Below are 22,201 nucleotides of genomic sequence, written 5' to 3'. Positions count from 1 at the left end.
GGCACTCCAGATGTTGTTAGACCCATCCAGCATGGAATGCTCAGGGATGATTGGAGTTGTAGTCCAGTAAGATCTGGAGGTCCTCTTGTGTTACAGTTATACTAATACACTCATTTCAGAAATGAGTGTTCAGTAGGGCTTTCCCACAGGTAAGGTAAGCGTGTTTAGTATTTCAGCAGCTCTATACTCACTTACATGGGAATAAGTACCACTGAACTCAACAGCACTTATTTCTGAGTGAGTAATCGTGTATAGTCTTGTGCTGTCAGTGTGGAAACCAATGTCTTTAGGTCAGAGAAATGGGGCTCATCTACATGGTGATTTACTGTGTGTTTGGTGCTACTCACGTCTCCTTTTAATTTGCATGGTTCACATGATGTTACTGGCAAACAGAAGCTATCATACAGTTTTCTCTCTATAAATCCGAACTAACCCAATCCATTGATAATAAAATGTTTAGAACAATACAGCTCCACTCCGCTCCACTCATCTTTGCAGACGGTTTGCTTAGATGGTTTTTAGCAGGCGGGTGAATCGTCACTTTCTCCGCCCACTAGCTCTCCCATGAATTCCATTTTGTTTCTGGTGGTTTATCTAGCAACTTCTGACTGTTCTGTCCTCCCCCCTTCGTAGTTTGCTGCAGCCCTCCCTTCTTTCCTCCCTTTCTTCCTGAGTAAACTTCCTTCCTTCCTTGTAGCTAGCAATGGGAATTGCCAATGAATTTTATCATTCTTTCTCATATTCTCTTATCTTTGCAGAGAGAATTTTGAAGTAACATCTCTGCAGGCCTGGTTTCTGATTTTTTCTCCTAAAAAAATCTAAAGTGGATTAAAAAAAATGTTGCATCAGAAATATTGATATTAATATTGACATTTTGAGAAAATATCAATATTGATATTTTATTTAAAATATTGATATTATGTTGATTTGTTTTTCCACCAGGAAAAATGCAAGGGGCAGGGGAGATAAGAAGGTGCCTGTGAGCTATCTTCTTTTCAACCCCCAAACTTCAGGAAGTGGTGGGGGTGGGAAGGAGTAGAAATACTGCACAGGTCAAAAATATTTGCACTTGCCCAGTAACTGAGCAACTGGAGGGAGTAAACATGTAAAATTAGAGGGCAGGGCCACAAGGAAACAGCTACACTAATCCATCCCAGAATGTGTGAATGGATAACAATGGATTTGAAGCTACCATTGAGCACAAAGTGTGGACCTTGCAAATTTAATACAACAGTAAAAGCACTGTATTTGCTACAAAGAAATCCTCCCATGTGGATAAGCCCATGGTTGCTCATGATGAAGCATGGAAATATTAGGTTTGGTACATTTAGGATCATTCCCTCCCTGTCCTAAATAATGGCATCCTTGGGTGACATCTGTGAAACCTTTTCATGTAATTTTAGTGCAGCCTTAAGGTGCAGCAAATCTACTTTACCATGGCCTCAGGGGTGCAGCAAATGTATTTTCCTACCATCAAATCCTCATACAAAGTTGCCAGATTTCTACACTATCACTAAATAAGTACTACCACTCCTATTTTCAGTCTATATACAGCCTCCCGTAGAAGGGGCACACAAAGAAGGGCCTCTGATGTTGAATACAGGGACCGGGTCAGTTCATATGGGAAGAGATGGCCCTTGAATGTTTGTTTTTAAATGGGCCCTTGCCTTCCCAAATGCTTTAGGGGGAAGCCCTACCTTCTCTGATTGCAGAGCATTTTGGAGCCTTCTGGATATAATGGACACTCCAGTTAAAGCTGGAAGGGGAGGCGAGGGTGGCTGCCTAAAAGGAGGGGTTAGTTGCTGGGTTGCAGGTTCCCCCCGCCCCCAGAGCTCTAAGTAAACAGCCCAACCGGGAGTGTGTGATGGTGGCTCAATCCCTCAATAACAACCCCCACCTCGCCCACTGGCTGTCCATAGCCTGTTGCTGGGTGCCAACTCCTGTATGGAAGAAGCCATGGGGCGGCTGCCATAAAGCCCTTATCCATACTGACCTTGACCTTGCTCTCCACGTGGCCCCTTAACAGTCTGATCCAGTGATGTCCAACTCCAAAAGCTGGCACACAAAGAAACCAGCACTTTAAATTGAGCTCAGAAATTAATTGGTAGGCAGTGAAGCCGTGCCAGAATTGGTCTTATTTGTCTGGACCAACTTATCCCGGTCAACAATCTGGCTGCTACATTCTGTACTAGCTGTCATTTCTGGACCATCTTCCAGATCTCTCCATCAGTCTGAATGTTAAGCAGTGGTTATGAGTGCTGAATAATTTGAAAGCTTGCTAGCATTTTGTGATATTTTGTTGGATCCTAATAAAGGTATTGCCTGGCTGTGGATGTTGGGATTTTTACTTATGGCTTAACAGGGTCTCCTTTGCTTTAATTAATGCGTTATACATCGCTATTTGTGCCGCTCTTCCTGAGGCTTACCGTTTGTAGCTAGGTTGGATTTCCAGCCCGAAAAATAATCCGCACACAAAATTCGCCTCACATGCATCACTCTAATCAAATTTTGCCTGAGACCTCCTCCCAGCACACATCAAACGCTCAATTCCATTGACTCGTGCATGCGTTCGGACGTGCTGAGCTTTTCGGCTATGTCAAAAGCGTAATATAAAAATTTCTAAATGCACCCAGAAGCCAATCGCTGTGCACGAGTCTACTTATACATCTATAATCTTCATTTTCCAACTCTGTAAAAAGGAGCCGCTTTAAGGCTTCCGTATTCCACATTGGCTAGCAACCATATTTTGCCACCCCCTTCTTCCGGCTGCGGTCTGTTTGCATTGGTCGGCGAGTATTGGTTGTGCCCCGTGATTGGCAGGATGGCTCTGAGGAAGGATAGGTGGAGCCCACCGGTGTTTGCGGCAGAGGTGGAGGCGGCGCCGGTTTCCGGGTTCGTAGTACAGAAGCTGACAGGGGGGTTAGATGTAAATACCGGACAATGGGGTAAGTGGGGAGATGGGTTGCGCGGTTATGTGGGCTGCGGGTTTTGTGACGTTGGCTTGCTAGTAGGAGTCCGCTCAGCAGTTAGGCAGGCAGATAGGCAAGGTGTCAGGGCTCCTTCCGAGGAAGAGGGGTCTGTGAGGGGCTCCAGGCCTGCCCTAACAGATAAGGCTCTCTTTGGAGTAATGGGGACGGTCCCTCAGAGCAAGCGCTCTGTGGATGCCCGAGCAAAAGAGGCGGTGTTGTCGCCGGCGGTATTCCTGTGCTTCTCTGTCAGGCGCATCCATTATTTAATGACCCTCTAAAGAAGCGATGTCGAAGAAGCCAACCATCCAGGGACTGCGTGGTTTAAGCACCTTGGCTCTCAGTTTGGGTCTTCAGTTTCTCCCGCTTCTCCTGAAGCAGTGGCGCTTCTCTTGGGGCTCCTCCTTTACCTGGGTGTCTAGCCAAGATCCCCTCCCCGTTCTCTTTGCCCCTTAACACACCTGATCGACACTTTGCATTCACAATTCGGGGAAAGGTGTGGATTTCCCTGCCGTCCTCCCCATCTTCCACCAACTAGTGCTCCTTTGTTCAATACTACGCTGTTGTACAATAAAATTGTTCCTGAAAAATGGGCCGTTCTGTATTCATAATAATAAACGCAACACGCAAGCTGACATCATTGTTCTATGTATGAGTTAAAAGTAGGGAGCGATGCTTTGCGTGTTTACTTGGATGTAGTTCCCACTGTGTTCAATGTGGTTTACTCCCCAATAAATGTGTTTAGAATTGCAGCCAAACAATGGAATTCTGTGTATATTTACCTGAAGGTAAATCATGGCCTGTTCAGTGGGACTTATTACATAGGATTGTAGCCTTTTAGTAACACATATAAAACACTTCATGCTCTCAAAATAAGTAATGATTCCAACCTGAATTATTAAAGTATAAAACAAATTCTTTTTTCCCAGCACTCTTTAAGCACTTTGATTGTCAGTAGAGCAGAGTAATTAAAATGAATATTAAGGGGTAATAGATCTCAGTTGTGATATTAAGTATGGACACTGGCTGTGAAATGGGTTATAGTATCTCCTGTTAGTTATGTTAAGCATGGAATAGTTGTGGGTACGTAATTATTTCTCTTCCAGGATCAAAGTTCTGCTTACAGTGAAACAAAAGTAAAAGTAGCTTAATTATAATCTAAGAATCTTTGAGTCTCAGTCTGTATGTGTGTGCATAAGATGCAACTTCATCCACTGTAAATGTTCCCATTTATGCCTCTACTTCTCTACCTATTACATACCTTAAGTACAATATGTTTATTCTCAGGTGTCCCAAATGCATGCTTTAATGTAGATCCATCTCCTTCATGGCCATCAGTCAAATAAAAAGCTGTATTGAATATAAAAATGACTTCATGAATGATGGAGTCAAAGGTGTTTTCACATATTACGGTAAAAGCAGTATGTCAGTCTTTCTTGGACTTCTAATGAATTGGATGCCCTTCTTACTAAAATTTTGGTGCACACTTCATTCTATATATGTGCATGTACATATGTGTACATATTCCTTGATAATCTCCCAGAACAATGGGCTGGCATACTTGGAACTGCAAAGATAGTCCAGTTAAGTTTCTTGATGTTCCACTCTTCCCTTTGCCCATTTACGCAGGATTAGGGGATGGGACCATGTCTTCTGGGATTCTCTTGACTGTCAGCTATGGTTGCATTAGAGAATCATAGTGAATCGTTACTCTTGGGGTCTTATGACTCCCATAAGATGACAGAAAAGTGGAATCAATGCTTCATAGTATCTTCCCATTATGAATGCAACAAGAGTGGCCAATGTATCAAAGAAGGAGGCATGCATTGTTTTCTCAGAAGTTCTAAGTTTAGTGAGGCTTATTCTCTAGTTAATATGTATGTCTAGAATATAGTAGTATTGATTTTTACAGCTGAAATCCTGCGCACATGTACTTGGGAGTAAGCCTCATTCAGCTCAGTGGGATTTCTTTCTGTTTACCTAAGCCTAGGATTGTACTGGCATGGACACTTCAGCCCCTCTTGTGGCACAATAGCATACAGTTTGAGACATGTAGCGCTACCTTGAGCATAAACCTGGCAGCTGGTTTAGGTAGTAAAAATAACCTCATCTATAAGTTAATTGAGAGCCAGCGTGGGCTACTGGTTAGAGTGTTGGACTATGACTTGGGAGACCAGGGTTCAAATCCCCACACAACCATGAAGCTCACTGGGTGACCTTGAGCCAGTCACTGCCTCTCAGCCTCAGAGGAAGGCAATGGTAAACCACCTCTGAATACCGCTTACCATGAAAACCCTATTCATAGGGTAGCCATAAGTCGGAAGGCAATCAGTTTCCATTTTTTCATAAGTTAACAATCAAGTGGCATAGACTTTTAGTTCAGCAAATGTTTTATTCCCATGGATGTTACTAATGATGAGCTTTGAATTAACACGCACCAATCCATAACGACTGGTCATAAACAATGGGTTCCATTTTTTTGGTTTGGATCTCAACAAAATGGGCTCTAGTCCAGGAAGACTTATATACATTGGTAAGGCTGCAATGGCCACACTTAGCTGGGACTAAGTCCCTTTGATCTGGATGAGTCATACTTCTAACATGCATCAGATTGCACTGTATGTTTGTTAGTCTCTAAAATGCTTAAGTTTTTTTAATTTTTTTACTGCAACTGAGTAACATAGCTGCCTCCTCTGGAAATTGTTTTGCATTGCATTTCTTTTTGCGATATTTGCTGCAAATGAAGAAGTTTACGAAAGGGAATGTCTTTTGTTTGTGACAGATCGTTTTGTGTGAGGAATGAACTTTAGTTTCATCACTTTTCCAGGACAGAAGTAGTAGTGAAAGTGGCTGCTTTCCCCTTGTGCTCCTGCAAATGCCAACATTCAGACTTTTCTGACTAAGGCTAACAACGGCAAGATCCAGTTTCTTTTGCTGTTTTACACAGCATCAGCAGGTTAATTCATTTGTATTTTTTAAGGCCAACTTTACTTGCTTCTTTCAGCATTAGTTTAGAAAGTATAAGATACTCCCATGGGAAAGATGCAACTAATTTCTATGGGTGTATGAGCTCCTCATCTGCAGTATCTAGTGTATCTTTTGATCTAATGAAACCACCCACTATCTGTCTGCTTGTAATCTTCTTTGGCACAACATACTCCAAGTTCTCCTGACAGCTTTTAAATGAGGCTAAGAGAAAACAAATCCATATCAAGGTTGCAATCTTATTCTTGTTTATATGTAACTAAGGGCTGTTGAACTAAGTGGAAACTTTGCTATGAGTAAATGTGCATAGAATGGTGCTTCTTGAATGTGTATCCTGAATCTGGGCTATCCTCCACATGCATGCATGCATGCATGCATGTGTAATTCTTAGTGTTGATTATCAGCTCTGGGGATCAGTGAAGCAACTGCCTTTTGGCCAGCTCTTTGCTTTTCCAGGATCCATATGTCTTGTTATTCTTGCTTGAGATCTCTTTATCTCCTGTTTGTGAGATGAAACATCTGTCTCTCTTTGGTGTGGTTGGGAAGCTCTAATAGCTTGTTCCTGTCTTCATGGGGGTTATGGTGATGGAGTTCGAGAGTCCCTTGAGATAAGTGTTAAATGGGAAGTTCATGGGTTATGGAGGGGAATCTTCACTTCCTTTATTGCATCTATATACAGCCTTTCTATCATTGCAAGGTCATTTACAATTGTGGGCAGGGGTGGGGGTGGGGAGATAGAAAACAGAATAAGGAAATAGCTGACCATCGATTATCTATTCAGGAGCTGATGTATGAACTCCCTGGTGCAGGCTTCTCCTCTTGCTTCAAGACAAGTTGGATTTTGAGGACATTTTAATCTTAGACGCACTTTTTACTAGAAATGGGTAGACTTGTCTTGGGTTCTGAGTCTCAGTCTGCTGTACATCAGGCTGTATATTGTCTAATTCACTCTGAAAACTCTAAAAACCGAAATAGCAGCATGTGTTTGCTGAGAATGGAAGATCAAAGCAGAACAAAAGGACTATGATGCTTGAGGTTAATAAAATCTGGTACATATAATCTAGTACAGCCTTCTCCAGTCTCTGCCCTCTGTATGTTTCAGACTATAATTCCCATCATCCCTGACCATTGATTATGGTGGCTGACACAGATGGAAGTAGCCTAAAACGTGCTGAGGGCACCAGAGTAGAGAAGGCTGATCTGGAATAATAAATTTAATGCAATGGTATGCTCGATCCAACGTGACTGCCACGTTGTTATAATGAGGTGCAAAAAAATGGAAAAGTAAAGGTAAAGGTGTCCTCGCACTTGTAGTGCGAGTCATTTCCGACTCTTAGGGTGACATCTTGCGATGTTTACTAGGCAGACTGTATATATGGGGTGGGATTGCCAGTTCCTTCCCCGGCCTTTCTTTACCCCCCAGCATATGCCGGGTACTCATCTTACCGACCACAGATGGATGGAAGGCTGAGTGGACCTCGACCCCTTTTACCGGAGATTCGACTTCCTCCTTCCGTTGGAATCGAACTCCGGCCGTGAGCAGAGCTTCGGCTGCATTACTGCTGCTTACCACTCTGCGCCACGGAGTACTGGAATCTGTACTTAAACACAAAGCTTCAGTTTCTGAATTGACTATGCCACAGGTAAAAGGTATCTTGAGTAACATCTGAGAAATGAAGGAGGTGCTGCCTTCCTGGACTCTCAGACTGTTGGTGGTCTCTTCAGGAGCTGACTGTACAAGCTCCATCACTTGGGCTTCTTTCCTTCTGCCTCCCCCACAGGGTACATGCAGCTTTGAAGAACTGTGTGAAGTACAGGTGGTAAAGGATGAATCTTAGAACTAGTTGACCTGTTAAAGCATTATGTTCTATATTATTTGAGAGTTAACAAACATGCAGGCTGGGCTGGAATTGTATGGCTGAACTTTTGGACAGCTTTTGACAAAGCTCTTTACCAAAGCCTTCTGAGTAAATTCAGAAAACATGAGATGTGGGAGAGATTTTGCACCTTTATTATGATTTGGTACCTTTCTTTGAACTATGCTATTTATAAATTATCAGGAGTCAGGGGCAAGCAGTGAGATTTCTGGTTTTGTGATTGACAGTAAAGTAACCTAGATAGTGAAATATCAGATAGATTGAAGATCTCTAAAAATAATTTCAGCAAATGCGGTGATATTTGGGGCAACAGAAAATAAGAGAAGATTGTTGTGAGTTGCACCAAAACACAAGAATCCATGTAGGTGCTGGGATGATAATGAATGTGTTGGTGTTGAAAGAGCTTATTGCTTTTTGTCCTACATATCCTTACATGTATTCCAGATTAATATTAAATTTTATATTATTTATTTATTTATTATTTAATTTATATCCCGTCCTTCCTCCCAGCAAGAGCCCAGGGCGGCAAACAAAAGCACTAAAAACACTTTAAAACATCATAAAAATAGACTTTAAAAACATTTTTTTAAAAGCTTTGAAGATATCTTAAAAAGGTTAAAAACATATTGTTTTTTAAAAATAGATTTAGTTGTAGGCACAATTAAGATAATATTAGTTGTAGGCACAATTAATCCATTCATTTCCATATATTATTTGAAATTACTTGGCATACAATATATTTTATTTTTCAGTTTTGATAATACAACTGCAGCAGTAAAAGAAGTTTATTTTAAATTATATTGTTACCTAACATGGCAGTAAATATTTTTGGAGTTCTAAAATGTCCTACATCTTGGCCTCTAAGGCAATACCTTTGCCAAGATAACAAACACTGCTTCCTCTACTGTCCCTTGCACAGCTAAACAAACAGACATTTTCTCTCAGACCTAGGCTTAATATTGTTCATGATGGAAAAAGGAAGCAAACAAAAACACACAAATGTCAAGTACTATGAAGTCTCTTTAAAATACCATGTGAGAGAAAATAAACTTTTGGAAATGCCTAAATGAACAAACTGCAGACACAGAAAACTTAGCTATCATTATTATTAAGTATGAAAAGACTGAAAATATATTTGTATAATTTTAATAAACTTGGAGCTTTATGGCATTTTAAAGAAGTGGGCCTGTTGTATTATGTAAACATATAAATCAAACATGCTAGAATTTTAAATATGATTTCTTTAGTGGCTGTCTGTAGTCTATATCGTTAAGTATATTCTCTCAGCCTCTTCACAGTTGAAGAGCTTTTTTTTAGAATAGGCATATGGCAACATCCTATTTATTGAGCTTAAGCACTGGCTATTTAATGAGCATTCATTCTGATTTGTTTATGGGGATGTTAGATGATGTTGTGTCCAAGCAAGAGTTATCCCACACTTTCCAGTGCATTTTTTATCACTTTCCTTATCACAAAAAATCTGATCTTTTGAGGAAGCGGACTTGTTGCACAAGACCTCCCAATCAACTATAATTGCACAACCTGAATTTGCTGGTATGTGATTGAATTCCACCTGAAAATAGTGACAGTCTAGAACAGCCTTTCCCAACCAGTGTGCCTCCTGCGGTTGTTGGACCACAGCTCCCATCAGCCTCAGCCAGCATTGCCAATGGCTGAGGCTGATGGGAGTTGTGGTCCAACACCGGTTGGGAAAGGCTGGTCTAGAAGCACGCTAGGATGAGTTGTTTACTTGATTGTTGTTGTCCTAAAGATTTAAAAAGTCTCACTTCATAGTAAATGTATATGTTGTGACATTCCATATATTTAGGGCTAAATTGAAAAGTTCTCCATTTTAATAATTTTTGATGTCTTCCTACTAATGTTTAAATCACCAACTATGCTATATGTAAGAGTTTTCACATTGAAATGAGTTCTAGAGATAGATTAGTCATGGATTTATATCCAATTAAAGGACAATTCTATGCTGTTTGTGTTTTAATTTATGTGTACACCCTACATCTTTATTACTTTTATTACACCCACCAAACATTAGTTCATCCTCTTAGTTTGAAATTCTTCAGCTGTTGCATAGTTTGTGACCTAAATTGCATTAAGATTTTAAAAACTGTGCCAGCTAAAGGCTTTTCTCATAAAAATGTTGTTGCATAATATTTCCATGATGGAACTGTTCATGGTTGTGATCCAGAGGGTGCACATGCATTCACATTTTTCTAAGTGTTCTCACACAGAGGCCCACAGAAAATCACTTTGTTTGCACGTATGATCACCAGGAATGAGCTGCACTGGTGTCCAGACTTCCTATGCAGTCAGGCCAATATGTGTCTTTAATATGTGCATTTGGGTCTTTGAAAGCTTAATTGCAAAAGACTGTAACCTATAGCTATGAAACTCACACACTTTCTCTGAATACATAGGCTGTTGTCTGGAAAATGTGTATGCTTGAAAGCTTCCAGTTCTGAATGGTTCCCTTTAGGAAGAAGCTCCATGGAACCTCCAAACTTTCCTTTACACTCCCAAAGTTAGTTGGCAATATGGCACAAAGCTTTTTAGAGCTTTCCTCCTGTTGTGAATAGCAAGTGCAAGGCAGTTGGGTTCTGATACTGAATGGCACCTTGGTGGGAGCAAAGAACCAAAGCATCCCTACCATATCACACTCCTGATCCAGCTTGGACCCACTGTGAACACTTAAAAGAAACAACTATACAGGACCAACTACGTGAGAAACACCACATCCCGTATGGCCTTAAGGCCTGACTTGTTTTGAAGCTGGAAACCATAGTTTCTCAGTTTGGATAAAACACAAAATGACAGTCAACTGAAAACTCAATTCATTCAGACATATCTCAAAGGGAGAAGAGAAAGGGCTGTATACATGAACCCAGCCATTATGTCACAGTTATAGTATGAAAGATTTGGTACCTGAATATGCTTCTTGTATTATGTCTGTTAGACTGTAAACTATTGTTATAAAATAAACTGTTTTCCAAAAGGAGAGCTCCAAACTGCGTGAATGGGTGGCAAAATGGCAAATGCAATTCAATGTAAACCAACATAAAGTTATACATATTGGAGCAAAAAAATTGTAATTTTATATATATGCACATGGGGTCTGAACTGATGGTGACTGACCAGGAGTGAGACCTTGGTGCTGTAGTGTCGATAGCTCGATGCAGATGTCAACCCAATGTGGAGCATCTGTGAAAAAGGAAAATTCCATGCTAGGGATCATTAGGAAAGGTATTGAAAATAAATTGTTGATCTCATAATGCTGTGTACACTTGTGGTTGCCTCATCTCTAAAAGGACATTGTAGAGCTGGAAAAGGTTCAGAATGATCAAGAGGATGGAGTGACCCTCCCCCCCATGAGGAAAGGTTGCAGCATTTGGGGCTTTTTAGTTTAGAGAAAAAGTGAGTAAGAGGTAATGTATAAAATTGTGCATGGCATAGAGAAAGTGGATTGATAAAAGTTTTTCTCCACTCATAACACTAGAACTCGTGGACAACCAATGAAGCTGAATGTTGGGAGATTCAGGACAGACAAAAGTACTTCTTCACATAGTGCATAGTTAAATTATGGAATTTACTTCCACAGGAGGCAGTGATGGCCACCAACTTGGATGGCTTTAAAACAGGATTAGACAAATTCATGGAGGATAAGGCTGTCAGTGGCTACTAACCATGATGGCTACGCTCTGCCTCCATAATTGGAGGTGGTATGCTCACAAATGCCAATTGCTGGAAACTGCAGGAGAGTGCCCTTGCTCTCAGGCCCTGCTTGCGGGCTTCCCATGGGCAACTGGTTGGGACTGGAAGAACAGAATGCTGACCTTGATAGCCATTGGTCTGATCCAGCAGGCTCTTATGTTGTTATCTAACCCTCTCCCCCCAAGTGCTTTGCAGAACGACATAAGCCAGTTATGGTCTTAGCCAAATTGATACCTTAAGAGTGCAATCCAAATCATGCCAACTAAGAAATAAGTCCTATTGAATTCAGTAGACTTACTCCAGGTAACTTTAGTTGCTAAGTGGTATTGTACCCCATCTCTCTCATCTTTTAAAGGTTTAACAGAAGTTGCTTTTTGTTATGTGTGCTACCTCTTACCTGTTTGGGGGCTGCAATGTTGTGCAGGAGTGAGCATCTGCAGCATGTGCCTGCTGGCTTTGAGAGGTGCTCTAGATACTAATTGGCTGCTTGGTGCTCTTCCATGAACAATTGTGACTTTTATGTACTTGGCAGAAACAAGAAGCCATTTGTTGTCAAACTTGAAAAGGGATACAGAACAGGTAGTGGTATTCACCACTTCCTCCCGTTGCTACTTGCAGTTTCCTAATCCAATGAATTTTATAAAGTGGGTTCTAATGTATAAAAGCTTACATGGAACAACGTATCTATTCGTCCTTAAGGTGCAGCAGACTAATAATCCCTCTAGAGTTTTGCTTCCGAATTTTGAAACTGACCCTAATTTGGTTTATACTCTGCTTGGTCACAGGAACACTTTTTCATTGAAGAGAGAGAGAGAGAGAGGGAGAGAGAGAGATTAGGCAGGTTATTTTAAATGATTATGTTCTCCCAAATAAGTCAGAACAAGTTGGGGGGAAAAGATACGTTCATGCTGTAATTTCAAGAAATTCTGGTTAGGAGACCAAATAGAACAGTGGGGGGGGGGGAGCTTAGCTAATGTTTTCATTACTGAGAAATTGAATTGATGCAAAAATATCCCAGAACTAGAACTTGCTGGAATTCCAGCTATATGTACAAAATGGGCTAATTGTACTACTTCCTGCTAATCACACCTAATTATTAAAATGAGGTCAAAAGGGTTAGAATGCTTTCAGAGTGTAGAATGTACATAAAGGTGATTTTGAGAAACATTGGTTGTTAGGACATACTATTTTATTTTCTGGAGAAAAAAGTGTAAATGTTATTTAGCATGGGAAAGGCAACAGAACTCCGAGCCAAAGAACCATCTCATGCCGAGAACCTGACCAAAGAACTCTCAGCAGTGACAACAGTGAAAGCACATCTGATCTTTCAGCCAGTAGGCTGTCCATTGAAGGCAGTCTATTTTTTTTATTTTTTTTTTGTATTCTAGAAGGTTTTCAGATAGTGGCCTAATTCACACATCACAGTAAATTGTAGTTGATTACAGTGAATATGCCTAAGAGGGCTCTTTCGCTCCTCCCTGGTCATGGCTGAAGGAAACAAACTACAACCCCATGCTTTGCACTACATGCAAACAAGGAATTGTGAATTGTTTTGCTCCCATTAATTCACAAACTATAATCAGGGCTTGTACTTGGATTATTGGTTGTGAGTTGTTGGAGCAAAATAAACAATAATCCCCAGTTCAGACCATGACATGTGAATGGGCCCACTGTCATTTCTGCCCTCTGGACATTAGCATAATGCCTTTCATTATGATGGACAGGGTATGTGTGTGTTGGTATATCACAAGGACCTGCATATGTGATGTGCATATTCAATATATTGTGGAAAAAATGGAAATGGACTGCCTTCAAGTCGATCCCGACTTATGGCGACCCTATGAATAGGGTTTTCATGATAAGTGGTATTCAGAGGGGGTTTACCATTGCCTCCCTCTGAGGCTAGTCCTGCCACAGCTGCACAAGCCAGCCCCTTCCTTGTCCGCAACTGCCAGCTGGAGGGCAACTGGGCTCCTTGGGACTATGCAGCTTGCCCACGGCTGCACAGATGGCAGGGCACGTAACCCCTGATCCACTCACTGTGGGGGTGATATTTAGCTGGCCCTTGACACCCAGGAGACATGAGCGGGGATTTGAACTCTCAGACTCTGGACTCCCAGCCAGGCTCTCCTTCCCACTGTGCTATACCAGCTGTCAATATATTGTACAGAGCAATATTCTACTCCTTTCTCCCTATCAATGAGACAAGGACATCTAGTGTCAGAAGTGGTGGGCAAAGCTTGTGGTTGCTTGAAGCAGTATATGCTAGCGCAGTGATCTATCTTTCTCCATAGGACTGAATGGAAACCATTTCTTTTTAAAGGGAGAGAGTAAAGAGATGAATTACAATTCTTTATTGCATGCTTAGCCATAGGCCATGTGCAAAAATACATATCAAAACATACGTACATACATTGATACGAATCACTTTATAATTTACATTTCTTTGGATGACTCATTCATAGGGGAGGTTTTCTTAGCAAAGGCATCATTTTTTGTGCTGCCATAGTGAAATTGGCAACCGCTAGTGATACGTAAATACATTCATACATTAAAAGCATAGTTATCTTTTCCCTATCTGAATAAAACGTTAAAAGGTTTAAAAAAGGGGATAAAAATTTCCGCCTAGGATTATGATAAAGTGGGCAATGGAGATGAACACTGCTAGAATACATGTGGATGAAACTTGTTCTTAGCCCCTGGAGAGAATCCTCTGCTATTGAAAATCAAGACTGCTAGTATATGCATAGCACCTTTCTGATTTTTTTCTTGGTCTCAGCTGTGCTGGAATGTTGGAACAGACATATATGGATTACGTGCATGCTATGGAGGAAACCTAGGAAATTATTTGGACTGTTACTGGTTGATAATTATGTAGTTATGATGTAGTTATGTGATATAAGTAGGTAAGAAAGACGTAATTGCACTTTCTGTGCATGCTTATATGGGAGTAGGTACCATTGAACATAGTGGGACTTGTTTCAGAGTAAACAAGGATGGCATCAGACTGCACCTCAAATTTAAAACTGTTTGAACCTCACTAAATATATATAAGAGAAAATATGTGCACTGTATATATGTTTTGTAATAAGGAGTGAATCTACTTCAGTATTGCTTTGCAAAATAACTGTTAATTTTTCTCTATTCAGTCACCTAGGCCCTGTTACAACATTCTAGCAATGGATCCAAGAATCAATGATAGTAACATTGTTCCCAGTATCACTCAATTGGAAAATTTCCTTACTGAACATGACTCCAACGTTGTTTGGCTGCTTGTTGGTATGAAACATTTGTTTTGCTGAATATTTCATGTACTTTTCAGTGTTTTAACATACCCCATCTTAAATACATAAATCTAGAACAAACATGTTGCGATGGTTAATTGGAAAGGCTCTTAACTAAAAACAGTTTTAATTGGATAATCCCTACTTGAGTGTAGCCATGTAATAGCAGCTATTGATCTTATATCCATCAAAGAAAAATACATTTCCACTATAGTATTTAGTATAATGACATGGAGAAGGAGCAGTAAAGGGCCTGTTAATTCTTTAGTTCCTTCTTAGAAGACCTTGAATAATAATTCTTCTAAAACGAAATCATTAGTTTTGCTTGGAATCCAAAGTAGTTGTGTATGCAGTTATGTAGTTGAAGCTTTCCTTATGTTTTTGAAATGGCAGCTCTTCATTGTTTTTTAAACTACTGAGCAGTGGTTTTTCCCTCTCTTTTTTTTTTGTGGGGGCTGCTGAAGCAAAATCAGTACTGAGTGCTTATCTGCCTGAGTAGTTCTATCTATTTGCAAACACAACTCATTGGCTCTAGGCCAACATACTTAATCCAAAGCATTGTCAGTACCTCAGAGGGGCAGTTTGTAATTTGGAACACAATGTTGTAACAGTACCTGAGACAAATCTGGTATCATTGCTACTGCTACCATGATTATTATACAGCACTTCTCATTTGCAAAGTACTTGACTTTGTATTCAATCTCACTGCTCTTCCATTTTATACATAGGGAAGAGAGGCTGAACTATAGTGGCTTGACTAAGAACACGTAATGGGTGTTCACATATAATGCTACACTATAGTTTAGTGTTATGTGCAGATGCACGCCTTCCCTCACCTTCAGTGTAGTATAAAGAGATAGGAAGTATTTGCTTCCATTTTGAACTGTAGTTTGTTTATGTCAGGACCTGAACAAATTATGGTTAGTGTTCAGTATGATTTATTAAAACAAGCCAACTTCAAGCTGTCGTTAATAATCCTGGTTTGTTTCAGTAAACTAGGTGTGGGGAACCTTTGGTCCTCCAGATGTTGCTGAACTTCAATTCTCATCATCCGTGGACATTGGCTATAGTGCTGGGGCTGATGAGAGTTGTAGTTCAGCAGCATCTGGAGGGCCAAAGGTTTCTCACATCTGCAGTAAACTATAGTTAGCACTAAACACATTTCTGGTTTTGTCATAACAAAAATGGCAAGTTGAAAATGGAAGCAGATGTTTCCAGTATCCTTGCAACTGTGTTGAGGAGAAGAGGAGCAGGAAGTATATGAGCCCAAGGCTGATACATGAAATGCTAAACAGTGGTTTACTATTGTGTGTAAAACTGGCTGATGAGTCTATAGCAGAGGTGGAAGTCCAGAGCAAAGTTTAGCGCTGTGTCTGGGCCATAATGAATAGGTCCAAATGCTGCAGCAGTGTTTTGTGTTTTTGAATAAATTGTTGTTCTATCTTTCATAACAGTATGTTTACAGTGTTCTAAAATGTGTGACAATTTCTTTTGCAGCTACAATTTTGTCCTGTGGCTGGATAATTTATCTAACCTATTACAATTCCCGGAACATTGGCCTTATTTTAACATTGGTTCTTAACAGATTACATAAAAATGGCTACATCCATATTGGTAAGTGTTCTTGGCAAGTGTTCTTGGCTTTACTGTGAAAAAATATTGTGTTAGTAATAGAGTGCACAATCTAGCCAAAGGTATCCACTTTTAAGTTTCATTGCAGTGTGAAGGCAGAGAAATCTTATAATCAGATTACCTTTGGTGGGAGGTCCTTGGCTGCTACAATGGCAGAACGACCATGGTATCCTATGTGTGCCCAGCCAGGGAGGAGAAGGGAATGGGAAATTGCACAACAGGAAATATAAAAATGGAATATGAAACACTGTCAGTGGCAACCAATCAGAAACTGCATTGGCAATTATGCCCACATGTGGCCGACATGCAGCAAACAGAGAGGGACATGCAGTGAACTCATGACTGCAAGGACATGTCCCCAACAAATTCCCTACGTCACAACACACACCATGATCCTGCAACAAACCACTCCATGTGCTTCAGTGGCACAGCCAGCAATGACCCTACTGCCGTGCGAGTTCAGTTATTCTTACAGACAGGGATTCAAATCTTTTATGCACCTCACAAGCACTGTTTTATAAGCATAGTACCCAAGGGAAGGAGAGAGGCCATACAATACAGTACATACATAACTCCCTGGGCAGGATGTCTGCAGAGAGCACACACAATCCTCTTAGTTTTATATATTGATGGTGGTGGTGAGCTGTGATTGGTCCTGGGTTACATCTAGGGTTGCCAGGTTCAGGGCCTGAGACTGATCCTGTATCTTTAGGAGAAGAGAAAGTCAGCCAAGTGCAGGTGTTCTTGCAACACTGTAATGGGAAAAACCACAAGGTGGAATTCTCCCTTCCCCCTGCACAACTTTTAAAGATCCAAAACACCTCTTAGTTGCCAGGCCCGGCCTCCAAGAGGTCTTCTGTATCTTTAAAAGTTGTGCAGGGGGAAGGGAGAATTCCACCTTGTGGTTTTTCCCATTACAGTGTTGCAAGAACACCTGCACTTGGCTGACTTTCTCTTCTCCTAAAGATACAGGATCAGTCTCAGGCCCTGAACCTGACAACCCTAGTTACATCATATCCTTTGTTGCGGTGACATGGGTGATGCAGTTAACATAGGGTTAGCTCTTTTCAATATTTTTCTTTCCTACCCATTAAAGTCAACGGCAGGTGAATTTCTTTGAGTTCCTCCAGTGTAGCCCCTGCATGGGGGATCTTGACCCTTAATCTTGCTAAAGTAGGAAAAAGTTGTGCACACAGTTAATATTGTTGATGACTGATTTATCAGAAATCTTGCTTTTAATATAGGTTCCTTCTCGTTCTCTGTCCTATCTGGAAAAGTCATGCTTCGTGAAATCTATTACATTACAGAAGACATGTCTATCAGGTACTTAATTTGCTAACCATTTGTTTCCAAACTGGTTATTTTAAAATGCCTAGTCCCCCTTGTATAATGATAGGCTGTAATATAGTTTAGATAATCACAAATTTTGACCATCAGTACAAGCTAGTGGTCATTACCACAGTAGGGTAAAGCTATGCACTTTTGTAAAAATACGAGGACTTCATAAAGGCACTCACTCACTCACGAGATCCCCAGTGGGTAGCATTCATTTTTACCCGTCCCAGGGTTTAGCAGATTAATGGTGATGAATAACAGTGAGCCAGATAGTCTATGGTGCCTTTTAAGGTTCTGAAAAGAGGGACCACAAAGACATTTTTAAAAATCATAATGGCAGTTTGCTAGTTTTTATGGTTTTGAAGTAATTTTTAAATTCATTATATATAATAATACTAGTATTTAATATTTCTGATGGTGTAAACATATTTTCAGAATCCAAGATGGATTTATTATATTTCGTTGGTGGAAGATGTACAATCCAAAACAAAAGCAACATGGTAAGTTTTCATCAAAAGTAATACATTTAGAGAGGCATGCTGCTGGATTTTCTGTTGAATTCTACATGGGTTGAGTAAACAATGTTTGGATATTGTAAAAGTGAAATCTTAAATATTTATAAGAATACTAAAAAAAACAAAACCCCGCAACCAGAGCTGCACTTATGTAAATGTAAATCTTTTAAACGTTGACTATCACAAATCTGCCCTGTTCAGTAACTCAGCTCTTATCAGTTGCAGTATTTCCATTTAGAGCTCAATTAAGTTTTTCCTTTAGTGCTTCTCTAGTCTTATATTCTAATCATTTCCCAGTGGCTAATGTGCCTGGGAATTAATAAAGTTCTGCCTTCTTTTCTATGATAGCATAAGCTATTCTAGTTTACAAGGAGTACAACGTGGTTATCTAATGGGTTTTAAACAGGCTAATTCATCAGCCATTCTGGCAATGCTTCAAATTAAAAAGAAAGTAGAATAAGAAGAGTGTTGCTGATTGGGCCAAAGTTCCATCTAATTTCACATTCTGTTTCCATACTGTAGCTAGTTGGGTACCTCTGGGAATTTTACAAGTGGGTCATTGATAGCAGCTCCTTTCCCCCTCTGTTTGTTTCTAGCAGCTGAAATTCAGAGGTATACTACCTTTGGACTCAGAGGTTTCACAGGTCTTCAAATAGTTATAGAGCCATTGATAGGCTATCCATAATGAATTTTTCTAACTCTCTTTTAAAGCTTGTCAAAGCTAGTGGTCATTTCACAAACTTGATCAGATCCCAGCTCATCCGGAGCAGAGTTGCAACAAATAAAAGAGAACTGGCTGATAACAAAATCAGCCTATGCATCAGGGTCAGGTCTGGTCAGTGCCTGGATGGGAGATCGCTTGGGAACCATTTTAAGCCGCCTTGGGTTTCATGAAAAAAGAAAGGTGGGGTATAATAATAACAACAACAACAATAACAATAATAAAAATTTTACCCTATTCTTCAGCTAGAGGGACTCCCGGAGCAGTTTGTGTAAGTTCAGTAACAAGACAGTCTCAGGCTCGCAAACTAAAAGACAGGACAGAACAGGAAAAAGGGACGAGAAGGGAAGAGGAGCCAGCAGCATGTACAGTAGCTTTCACAGCACTGGGGTCATTTAGTAAAATGTGGGAGCAGTTGTTGGAGAGGGACACGACTATATCGCTGCTGTGTACTGGGACAGGGCAACGGCAATGTTGAGGTAGTGCACCTGTACTGGCAGTGCCAATCTAGTGCTTCCTCCACTGTGCCTGTGCCTCCCACTCCGTCCCTGGATGCAGCAGTGACACTAGTGCTGAGAGGCCAGGTCCACAGCGTCATCCCTCCTCACTAGCCACTTCTGTTAAAATGCCTCAGCCTAAAGCAGTTATCACTCAAATCTCATGAGTATACATCTATTGCTAATCCAAATGTTTATTTGAGACTCATTTGGATGCTGATGGAAGGCAAAGGCAGAATATATAAATGTTGACAATTCATGCAGAGTTCTCATGTCTGGTATTGCCACAGCAGTCTCTCTGTCTCTCATGTTTATTTGTAACTGGTGATGAGATTCAGTGGTGAGGGATTTGGTGATGAATGGACCATCCAAGCACATGTATTCACTTGCTTGTTAATTGACAATTCACTTGTTAATTGACAATATTAAAGATAGTTGGAGAAAGGGTGGATATTATTAAAAACGTTCAATGACCTTTTTGTATCACTAGCCATTGTGATACTCTCACAGGTGAGAGTTTGTTCAGAAGCTGTAGAGGTGATATTGATGTTCTAGTTAAATTGGCTATTGTGTGAGAGGAACTAATATACAATTACAGGGATTTCAATCAGCCAGGCTGCAAAATATTACAGTAAAGATAATCTTAAAAGATAATTGCAACTGCTAAGCCAAACTGATTCAAAACAACTACATAGCAGAAAAGAATAATACGTGTGTGGTTAAGTTTAGTGTACTTGAGATTGCATTACATTTTGTGTTGGGGGGTGGCTATACACTTCTTTTTTATGTATCCTGATTCTATAAATGACCATAATGGATTCTGTCTGGCTATGTCATACTCAGGATAGACAAGTTGAAACCAGTGGACTCAATGAGTTGGAATACTGCATTTATGAATTGTATTAAGCCTTCTCTTTTACTATGATATGTTGGAAAAAAATCAGTTTTACTACAAGAGGTAAAACTAGAGGGATAGTTACCATTTTGTTGAGTTTTATTCTACTTAGTAGAGTTTCTAAAACCTTTATGGTTTGACCTTTTTCTAGTGCAATTCATTGTGTCATCCTGTCAATCTGATTTGCACTAGATAGGTCAAATGAAGGAATATTTGTAAGCTTTTTAATGATACCTAGAGTATGTGAGAGAAGATTATTTATCAGAGATTATATAGTTCTAGTAAAAGATGCCACTCAGTTGGTGAGATGTGTGCCTTTTGATAATGCCTGGAGATGTTCTGTAGTGGTAAAACTTTTCAGTCTAATGTATAAAGAACAGTGAAAATGGTTTCCTTTTTTTCCTTTTTCTGCAAGCACATGTTGGAAAAATCATACACATAAAGTCCTGTTATTTATTTATTATATGATTTCTTAACCTTAGGGTTCCAGGGTGGGTTATAGCAATTTAAAAATACAATATGAAAATCAGTTTAAAACAAATGTCAGTCAAGAGAATGGGGTGGGTCCTATATGTATCAAGCAGCGCCCTCAAGTGTTAAAAGAAAAACCCACTATCCCAAATCCTTACATATGCATCTCTTCATATGTTACAGAGAAAACACTTTTTCTAGCAGAGATAATGTCGGCATATGAAAAAAGGTTTATTCGGTTACTGCTTTCCTCTTAGTCAATGTGGATGGTGAGACAGAGAGTAGGTCTTGGGCTAATGCACATGTGAGTTCGGTGTTTCAGCGCCAGATAAATGCAGATAAATCATGTTCAGATAAATACAGTTTCTCTGGTACAATTATTATCTTCTGTACATACTAAAGAGGAGTTACTGAGTCAGTCTGTGTGTATACAAATGTGAACATAAAAGCACCATCTCTGCTATCTTTTCGGTGCCCTTTGAAGACTCATCTTTCAACAAGCCTTTTAGGTTGAGACCTGTCCCACTCTGCGTCTGTGTTAGAATTGCTTAATATGTTTTTTAATAATGTTTTTAACCCTTTTTTCAAGTTGTGGGTTTTTAAAATGTTTTTAACGCTGTTTTGTTTTAATGTATTTTAAGATCTGTTTATGATGTTTTAAAGTGTTTTTAGTGCTTTGTTTGCTGCCCTGGGCTCCTGCTGGGAGGAAGGGCGGGATACAAATTAAATAATAAATAAATTAAATAAATAAATATTATCATTCTACAGTCTTAATAAATCAGCCTTAATAAATCACTACCAGAGTAGTGGGTAGAATGACTTGGAAAATCTAGATTTAAATTCTTGCCCAGACAGAAGGATCACTAGGTGGTTTTGGAAAAGTTAAAGTCTCTCAATCCAGTCAAGTTCACAGGGTTGTTGTGAAAATAAAGTGTGGCTGGTCTTATTCATTAAATTGGGATACTAAATCTAATACAGATGTAACTTGGTTTGGTTGGGTTAATTAAGTAATGATGCTAATAGCATCTATTGTGATCTGACAGGAAAGTGCTAGCATGGGGATAAAATGTCATAGTTTGAGAATACTACTTACACATGAGCTTATAGGAAATGTTCTTGAATTGATATGGGTAGAGTGATGTCTATCAGGACTATCACAAACCATTTTTCTTGAGCAAGTATTATCCTACAGATAAGAATTGAGGGAGAAAAAGGTTACGCCTGCATGTGAATCTCTAATCTGAAATCAGAAAAAATACTGTACCACAAACCTTCTTAAATTATTTCACAAGCTTTT

The 22,201-nt window shown here is 39.9% G+C and overlaps 1 protein-coding gene across 15 annotated transcripts in view; it reads left to right on the top strand.

The window, feature by feature from the left end:
* The window catches only part of BLTP1 (bridge-like lipid transfer protein family member 1), a 312,192-nt gene that overhangs the window by 50,320 nt on the left and 239,671 nt on the right, over positions 1-22,201 (top strand). For 8 of the 15 annotated variants that reach the window (XM_061585184.1, XM_061585186.1, XM_061585189.1 and 5 more), the window contains exons 1-5: positions 2,829-2,945; positions 14,704-14,833; positions 16,336-16,452; positions 17,715-17,793; positions 18,241-18,305. In XM_061585184.1, coding sequence (XP_061441168.1) covers positions 14,734-14,833; positions 16,336-16,452; positions 17,715-17,793; positions 18,241-18,305 — 361 coding nt within the window. In that variant the 5' untranslated portion in view covers positions 2,829-2,945; positions 14,704-14,733. Of the gene's footprint in view, positions 1-2,828; positions 2,946-14,703; positions 14,834-16,335; positions 16,453-17,714; positions 17,794-18,240; positions 18,306-22,201 lie in introns of those variants that run through there. The other 7 variants (XM_061585180.1, XM_061585183.1, XM_061585181.1 and 4 more) reach the window with 2 other exon arrangements.

This window comes from Rhineura floridana, chromosome 9 (genome assembly GCF_030035675.1).
Source record: "Rhineura floridana isolate rRhiFlo1 chromosome 9, rRhiFlo1.hap2, whole genome shotgun sequence".
Classification (NCBI taxonomy): Eukaryota; Metazoa; Chordata; class Lepidosauria; order Squamata; family Rhineuridae; genus Rhineura; species Rhineura floridana.
This window is presented reverse-complemented; position numbering and strand designations above follow the sequence as displayed.